General features: G+C 36.3%; 1 protein-coding gene across 4 annotated transcripts; it reads left to right on the top strand.

Moving 5' to 3' along the window:
* Positions 1 to 722: 722 nt before the first annotated feature.
* Positions 723 to 3253, top strand: LOC112766057 (SNF1-related protein kinase regulatory subunit beta-2). 4 transcript variants are annotated; one of them, XM_029294724.2, is made up of 4 exons: positions 723 to 741; positions 1750 to 1927; positions 2112 to 2414; positions 2503 to 3253. In XM_029294724.2, the coding sequence occupies exons 2-4, from the start codon at positions 1817 to 1819 to the stop codon at positions 2821 to 2823; spliced, it is 735 nt and encodes a 244-aa protein (XP_029150557.1). In that variant the 5' UTR covers positions 723 to 741; positions 1750 to 1816; the 3' UTR covers positions 2824 to 3253. The 4 variants fall into 4 exon arrangements, with proteins under 4 accessions (XP_029150557.1, XP_025667693.1, XP_025667692.1 ...); XM_025811908.3 differs by lacking the exon at positions 723 to 741 and adding an exon at positions 1089 to 1299; XM_025811907.3 differs by lacking the exon at positions 723 to 741 and adding an exon at positions 1311 to 1552.
* Positions 3254 to 8995: the final 5742 nt, after the last annotated feature.

Raw genomic sequence — 8995 nt, 5'->3', positions numbered from 1 at the left:
AAAAGCATACGTAAATATATGCTTCAAAAGTTCCATAAGTATCTCTGCTTTTCCTCGTTGGAGAATTTTTTTTAATTTCAGTTTGGCACCACCTTCATTATTATGCCTATATGCTTGCTTCAGAACGGAGATATAACGCCGTTTATTACATTATTAGAGACTAAAAAAATTATCAAAATAATAATCTTACTTATTGGCATTTGACTGAACTAACAATAATAACAAGAGTGTTACTAAAAGCTATCCTGATAATATTTCTTTGGTTGCGTGTCTCTGTCATCTTAATTATATACTTAATTGGCACAGCTACGAAATTCTAGAACATAAAAATGTGTCAAAGGAACTAATCTTTTTTCTTTAAATTACTATAAGTTAAATATAACATAACCGAAACCAGCCATAACATCCAACAAGGGATTTTGTCACCACCTGATGGCGCAAGTTCTTGTTGGTTTCATGGGAGCAGAGGCATAAGAGAAAAATTAAAGAATCCTCGATTAATTCGATAACACGAACCTAGTGTCTTGTATCAAAAGAAAGTCCTCTTGGTGTGTTGTTGTTTATTTGACATGACGCCAAAGATAACATAAAATATAAGTATAGGGTGGTATAAGTTATTGCCCGGTATCAAATGTTACTTATTTAAATAATAATCTCTGCTTTAATTTAATTTCAACCAAACCCTACAGCCATGAATATTGAATAGGAGATGCAGTGTGCCGCTTCTTGTTTGGTTTAGAGGTATCAGTCCCTTTCATTTCAACACAAAATATGCCTAACAAAGAATTTATTTTATATATAGAAGCAATGGAATTGAAGTTTCAAAATGAAATAATTGTTGATTACCATCTTTTAATGAATAACAATGAATGGCCAAATTAGATGTATTCCTAATAATAGAACTCCAATTATGTCAATAGTTCAATTTTATGACCAGACAAAAAAAAAAAGGATTTATAATACATAACAATTTTGTTAGGTAGTATTTATTGGTTGTTGAATTGCAGCAGTGTTGTTATTGGTAAAAGAATTGCTGTAGCATTGAAAATAATTAAAGTTTAATAATAAGAAGAAAAATGAGAGAGAGTAAGGACAAAGTTGAAGGCGTCAAAATCTAATTAACAACTCATGATTTCCTGTGTAGAGTGTAACCACAATGTTATTTTTAGAGTAATAGCTATTTTTTTTAGTGTGATCTCACCTTTTAGAGCAACATCGCTTTGCTTTTTCTTTTGACTTCACCTTCCACTTGTTGGATGAAAAACAACTTCACTCACCTGCTGCACCCCCATCATCATGGTATATAAATTAAACCAGTTTTATTTGTACCCTTTGATTTTTCTTTACAAAGACGAATGATGTGCACAGTTGATGACACAGTACAGTGTGTGGTTGTTAAGTTGTTCGTGATGGCAGGGGAACATTCTCCCCCTTAAACCGGGTCACAGTCCTGAGCAGAATCTTCCAAACTCATTGGAGAATATAACATTACATAACATATAGAGAGAGAGAGAGAGAGAGGTTGATGATCAAAGATTCAAAAGAAAAGTGGGTATGTATGTTGTGTAGGAAGAATGGCAGTTAGGGAGGTTGGGTTGCTTCTTGAAAGGGTTTGTTGTATGTTATGTAGACTGTAGAGAAATGGGTGTGAAAGTGACTATATATTGCTTTCTTATTGTTTGTTTGTTTGTTGTATCATGTATGCTGTGATGTATCTAATGGATTCGATTCGTGCTGTGTCGCTGGCAGCTGTAGCTTTCCTTGATCATCTTGTTTACATCACTTTGATTGCAATCAACTTGTTCCGTTTTGGGTGATGGGAAGTCACGGCAAAGGAAAAGACGGCGAAGGCACTTCTGGACTTAAAGATGATGACAAGTATGAACCACAATTGAGATTCCATACCCCCACAGCAGCAGCACCACAGGTCAGATGATCCCTTTTAAATCTGTTATTGTGTTTTGTGACAGGACAAAGGGATACTGCTTGCTCAAGTGTATGTTGCAGGGTGTTCAGTTATGATATGTTTAATTTTGTGATTGTTAGTTGATGTATGAAAATGAAATTAAAAAGCAAAGCTAAGCTAGTGTAACTGGTGGTGCATGGCCCAGCGGCAAATGCAAGATGGATATGTAGAAAGAGTGGTACATCAGAGATTGAAACGTGTGAATATTACTTGGAACCATCCAGTAAGCAGGGATGTTGCTGTTATAGGATCATGGGACAACTGGGAAACCAGAGACACCCTGCACTTGCAGTCTCCCCCTCATCCTCATGCTTATGCCATTGTTAAAGCACTCCCAACAGGTATCTATCATTACCGTTTCATTGTAGATGGTTATCTCACCCATGCTCCAGAATTCCCCTGGGCTTTTGATCATTCTGGTTTCCCCTACAACATCTTGGATTTGCAGGTACTTGTTTTCTTTTCTTTCCAATTCTTGAACACTTGTTGGACTACTTCTCCTCTAATATCTACTTAATGCTTAACCATATTTGCAGGATTATATTCCAGAAACGGCTGCAAGGTTAGGTGATGCCCAAGATCCTCCATCCCCACCATGGACTTATGATAACATGCTCTTAAACGACGACGAATTTGGCAGACCTCCGCCGGAGTTACCACCACAACTACCACTGACAACAAGAGATGACCCTTCTTCTTCATCCACGGTTCTCCCTAGACCCTCCCATCTAGAACTCAATCATCTATACATCCACAAAACCGATGGGGGTGACTTCGCCGCCCTGCGTTCGACGGAGAAGTTTGGACAGAAATATGTGAGCATGGTGTTGTACAAGTCCCTGCCAAGGGAAAGATGATCAAAGATTTTTGAGTTTGTGTATTGTGTTTGAACTATGTTGGGCTCATGAGACCATTTATTTGTTTGTTAACGTCAGTAATGTAGTACGTAGGTAATGAGCATTCAGCAATCAGCAATGTATTCCCCTCTTAAAAACTGAAGGGAATGTTATTTATTTATTATAAATGATCATTTATATCCATAAAAGATGAAAACACTGACATATGTACTCACACTATATCGAAACTAAACTTGTACCCACGCAAGATGCCATCAGTGGGTATAAGTTTAGTTGCGATTTAGTGTGGGTACATATGTCAGCATTTTCATCTTTCATGAGTACAAATGGTCATTTATTCTTTATTTATATACACAAATACAATACATATTCATCTCATGTTCTAGAATTGGCAATGGTTAAACGGCACATACACTGATGTTCAGCCTAATGCCTACTCCTCTCTTGCATGAACGCCTATCTTTCTTTTTGAAATTATAACATACTATCAAGTGTCATCATCAAAACACTTTGTATGATTCATCTGTTACAATAAGAAAGGAATGAAAATATCTTGTTAATTTTACATGCTACAATTGGTTAGGGAGCAATCCAAGGGTTCTCAAGTGGTAGGACATACCAAAGACGATGATGTATTATATCAGCGCACGGAAGCTGTTTGCTGAAATGCCCCAAAGGAACACTGTTTCCTGGTCTTGTTTGATTTCAGGATATGCACAAATCACTATGCCATTGGTAGTGCCCTTCGAGCTTGCCAAGACGGAAGGCTTAAACTCAGGCATGGATATTCATGCCTTAATTTCTAAGTCTCCATTCTCTTCAGACATGCCCATGTATGATGATGCTCCTCGTGTCACATCATGGAATTCTATTGCCATAGGGGGGGATCCAACTTCTTGTGTCGTGGAATTCTATGATCTCTGGCCTTGACCACAATGAACAATTTGAGGAAGCAGTTGCCTGTTTTAATACAATGAGGAGACATGGAATGGTGCCCTCAAATTTCTCAGTTATTACCACTTTGAGTTCTTGTGCAAGCTTGGGTTGGATCATGTGCGGAATAGGGCAATTGCCAGATCAGGTACGGACTAGAGACTTGAATAGAGCACTTGTCTTGTATGGCAGACCTCCTTGGACGAGCGGGTGATGTCACCAAGCTAGATGACTTTATCAAAACAATGGCAATGGATGGAGAACAGTTTTAGGAGCATGTTGCCAAGATGCTTATTGAGCCCCAGAATGGTGTGAACTATGTTCTACTTTCAAAAATAAGGGATGCTGGATATGTGCCTGAAAGCAAATACGCACTCTATGATCTTGAACTTGAAAACAAACAAGAGCTGCTGAGCTATCATAGTGAAAAGTTGGCAATTGCTTTTGTTCTCACTCGAAACTCTGAACTACCAATCAGGAATTCAGGATAATCAAGAACCTTTGGGTTTGTGGGGATTGTCACACTGCTTGAAGAAATATAGAAATAGGCAATAAGATGCCATTTTCAGAAACTTTGACTAATAAGAAAGGAGAGTGTCCTCAAGGACAGTTAACAGGTTATGCTTTCAGTTTCTATATCTAATTTGCTTACACCAATCTGTTTGTGGGGTAGGGACCATGAGTCCAAAATAAAAATGTTATTCGTTAACAATTTAAGCTACAGAGTTAATAATATACTTTGATTTTGATTATTGGGAAACACACTATGCATGGGAATAATAAGGCCTAGAAATCAAAGTTGTTGGATGTCGCCGTCCTTTGAAGGATAATCAACTTCTGCCCTGAAAGCGATTCTTATATGTTCCTGTTCGTGTCAAGGAGGAGGATGGACAGAGTGTAGGCCCACACATTCGTCCAGTGCCTCTATGTGTGGTGACCTGGTCAATACGTAGTTGCTTCGTATCTTCCATTGCGAACATGCCACGTGACTACGCGAAGAATACTTTTCCATATATTAATATATTAACTCTTGAGTTTTTATAAAGGAAGCTACAAGGCAGGACTCTTCTTTCTCCTCCATGTTTGCATTAATATAATGTGCCTTCTTTTACTTTCTGAACATATATACAAGTGACAAAGCAATGATTGTTTGTTTGATTTTGATTCAGTTAGAATTGCACAAGACATTTTAAATCGTGTGTTAACAAATTATTGGTATTGGTAAAGGCAGAACCAGAACCCTTTTCTAGGGGGAAAAAATCTCTAGAAGTCTATATCCAAGATATTGGTAAAAAAATTCAAATAATAATTATGTATAATTTTATTATTTTAATTCAATGATGATTAAATATCCTGTTTTATCTTTGAAAAAATATACGTAGACAATGAGAATACTAAGATGTTCAATTCAATAGATATATAAATAATTATATTTATTATTTTTAATTGGATGATTATTTCTTTTTTCTACTTAACAAATCCGTCTATCTTTCTATCTTTTTGCATAGCTATAACTAAAGTTCAAAAAGTAAGCTTGCTTTTCCAACCTTGCTTACGCTCTGAACACTCCTTGCGTGACAAGTCAAACAAAGTAAATTATGTTTATTGCATTAAGCTCCGTTGGGGATCTTATGACAAGTAAAACAAACTCTATACTTTGCTAAATTAGAACAAAATAAATGCTGAATAGTTGGTTGTCCGGAAACAAAACAAATCCTTCCTATGACGTGATAGAAATCCAGAATCGCATTGATGATCCTAAGGGTGTTCACTTCAGTGAATGCTGCTTCCATTATGGAAGGTAAACATTTCAGAAACAATACTAATTAAGGAGAGTTAACATACTTCATTCATAACATGGTCCATAGAACAGAAGAGGGGAGATTAATAATACATACTCCGGCAGAAGCAGCTGCAAACATGCAAAAAAAAGTGACCAAAAATTTCTACAAGTAGGACACCTATCAGTTTCTTTTAAGTTAGAAGAGAAAGAGGAGGATAATTCAGGGGGAATGGATCCTCTCAATTTTTTTTAACAATGGAGGGAGTAAAGTGTGATCTCTCGCCATTAATTATTATAAGTGGGACCAAGAGAAAACATGAGAAAGAGTGTATTGAAGGGTTATAGATTACATTTTACTCCCTCAATTTTTTTTAACAATTGAGAGGATGCATTCCCATATGCAGGGACCAGCCACCGGTTATCTCTTGCTTCAGAGTTGAATGCTGCTTTCATCTTCTTAATGAATTCTTCGCATTTCTTGTTTAACTCCTCTGTGTCCACTGCACCATGTCCATCAACAATCACTATAGCATTATTTGGCTCTCCCTCTCTCTCAACTTGTTGTTCTACCATGGTTACAATCTTGTCTTCAAAGTCTTCTTGTTCAAGAGTGTCTTGCAATGAATTCTCACGTTCCACTATCATCAAAGTGTTTTCTTCTTCTGGCGGGGATGCATTGAGACCAGAGTTGATGGCTATGAAGAACATGAGTCCATTGCAGAGAAGGAAGATGCAGGTCTTGGAGAACTGCTGGAGGAGGAAGGGCTTCAAGGAGTAGAAGATGAAGAGAAGCAAGGAAAGCAAAACACTAACAAGACAAAAAGAAAGCACAGGCTTCATCATCATTATCTTGCCTCTCGGGTTTGGATACTCCATCATGCTATGAAGTGCGTTGTGGCCATCTCTCTCTATTTATATATTATTAGGCTTTGCCATCGACGTGGGTTTGGGAGTTACAACTTACTTTACGTAATTTTTTGGGGACTTTTCCAGAGTAGACTCCAAAGTCAGTCAACCCGTCAACCAATCACCAGCACACGGTAAGGCCCTTCATTTCATTTTATAATATGATTATATGTTTAATAAAGGTGAAAACTCGGAAACAACTTGGGTTGGTCGAGTGGTTAGCTCACTCGTCCGCTTAAACAAGTGTCAGGGTTTGAATTCTCCGCCTTATGTATGCAGCAACCCATTGACCAGCGACAGACCCTTAAATAGAGATCCGATTCGCGACGGATTAGTCTTTGACCTGTCGGATTAGAGAATACCGTGGACAACCAAAAAAAAAGTGAAAACTCGAATGCAGTCAAATTGATAATTTAATTAAACATGTCAAGTTATTTAACTATTTTTAATTATAAATTTAAATTTTCTAAATTTTTTATTTTTATTTGTGAGAATAAAGTATTTTTTTTATCTTACTTATAAAATAAATTATGAAATAGCAAATAAATCTATCTATCATTATGAAATACTTGATATAGTTTATAATTTTCTTTATTTTACCTTGCCATCCTGTTATCTTAATCATCCTTTTTTTTTTGGTTGAAAATTATATCTTCCACTCATCTCTGTTTAAATTTTAGTAACAAGATTGTTATTTGTGAAATATATATAATTTTTGCTTCATATACAATTTAATTTTTTTTTGAAGATTGGAGAAAATATTTTACAAAAAATTAAAAATTTTAAGTATTTTAGGTGCATCATATAGAATAATAGAGAAATTAAATATGTGTAAATCATAAGATCTAAGCAAGTTGGTTAAATAGCAGAGTGTATTTGGTTTTGTATGTGACAAAAAAGTACCTTTTAAACTTAAAGGTAAATTCTATCGCACTGCTATCAGATCAGCTATGCTTTATGGTATAGAGTATTGGGCGGCTAAAAGGGAGCATAAACATAAATTAAGTATGGCAGAGATGAAGATGTTGAAATGGATGAGTAGTCATACGCGATTGAATAGAATAAGGAACGAAAATATAAAAAAGAGAGTTGGAGTAACACCTATTATGAAAAAGATGTAGAATCACGTCTCAGGTGATTTAGACACATGAGAGAAAGACCAACAGATCACCGAATAAGGAGGATGAATGAGATGAAATATAGACAAAGGTGAAAAACAGAAAAAGACCTAAGAAGACCAACTATAAAGTGGTCAAATAAGATTTACATGTAAATGGTCTTTTTGTAAACATGATACATAATAGAATATTTAATCCATATAACTGATCCTACCTACTCCACTTAGGGGGACAAACTTTTGTTATTATTATTGTTGTTGTATACAACGTAAAATTTTAAATACTCTATTTTATCATTAAATTGAGCAGGACATATATTAACTCGGTAACCCAAAATACAAATAATACATTTCAATAGTACTTACTATGAGAGTCATGATTTGGCGCTAAAAGCATAAAACCAAAAACAGGAGGAATGCTTGATTCACATATTTGAAAAATGTAAGTCGAGAAACTCCGTCGTTACGCTGGAACCTGGCTGGAAAGTGGATTGCGAATTCTTTGTAACTACCAAATATATTACTTAAATTTGGGTAACGCCATACATGGACTTTTCCTCCAATTGTTAATTAATTATATAGTTCTAGATTACCTTACAAATTAAGTAGACCTGGTGTTGATGTTACATCCGGTGTGTTCTTTGCTTGATTGGTCATTGATAGAGAATTAATCTACCAACCATTGAAATATCTACTTCCGCGTTGAATAGCACTTCGCACTGTTATTACTTGTTTGAAAATGCCATTGCTCTCACTCAAAAGAAGGGCATGTTAATAATTTTTGAAGAAAGAAAAAAGAGTTAAATCTCAAAGTAGTCCTTGAAGTTGCACTCGAATCTTAAAGTGATTCTTGAAATCATTACTCAAATTCAATCTCAAAATTACTCTTCATATTAGTTACTAAAATAATTTCCGTCCATCCTTACTATTGGAAGGACTAAAACGACTTTATTTTGTACTTAAAAAAAATCTTTTTGAACTTCCCTCTCCAACTCTACTCTCACACACTCAGCAGTCAGCACTCAACACTATTCTCTCACTCACAATAGCAGAGGCAAGCTTTCCTCAATTCTCTTTGTCGCCGCCTCTCACGACCTCTGTCTCGATTTTGTGCCGCTGGCTCTCCAACTTAGTCTTTCACAATCTCTAATCTGTTTTCCCTCACCACCACGAGATGAAGGTGCTCTCCAACCACGTCATCTAAATTTCGTACTTTTTCACTGTTTTCAAGGGCTTCGTCAACCGCCCCACTCCTCCATCGCCACCATCAACGCTTTCAAGCGCGCCGCACTCGCTGGCGACTCCAAGGCCCACTAACAGCTCTACAATAGCAGTAGCTTTCCGTTCCTCTCTACTTATAGCCGTATGTGCTCTTCTCTTATCTACTCTCTGTATTCTTCTGCATCCTTCTTTTTTTTCTACGACCAAAGTGA

This window comes from Arachis hypogaea, chromosome 7 (genome assembly GCF_003086295.3).
Source record: "Arachis hypogaea cultivar Tifrunner chromosome 7, arahy.Tifrunner.gnm2.J5K5, whole genome shotgun sequence".
Taxonomy (NCBI): domain Eukaryota; kingdom Viridiplantae; phylum Streptophyta; class Magnoliopsida; order Fabales; family Fabaceae; genus Arachis; species Arachis hypogaea.
This window is presented reverse-complemented; position numbering and strand designations above follow the sequence as displayed.

Excerpts from the sequence above, each read along its gene's own strand:
- LOC112766057 (XM_029294724.2), top strand. The coding sequence starts at position 1,817 with ATGGGAAGTCACGGCAAAGGAAAAGACGGCGAAGGCACTTCTGGACTT. Across the intron at positions 1,928-2,111 it reads CCACAGCAGCAGCACCACAG|CGGCAAATGCAAGATGGATA; the intron begins GTCAGATGATCC and ends TGCATGGCCCAG. Across the intron at positions 2,415-2,502 it reads ACAACATCTTGGATTTGCAG|GATTATATTCCAGAAACGGC; the intron begins GTACTTGTTTTC and ends CCATATTTGCAG.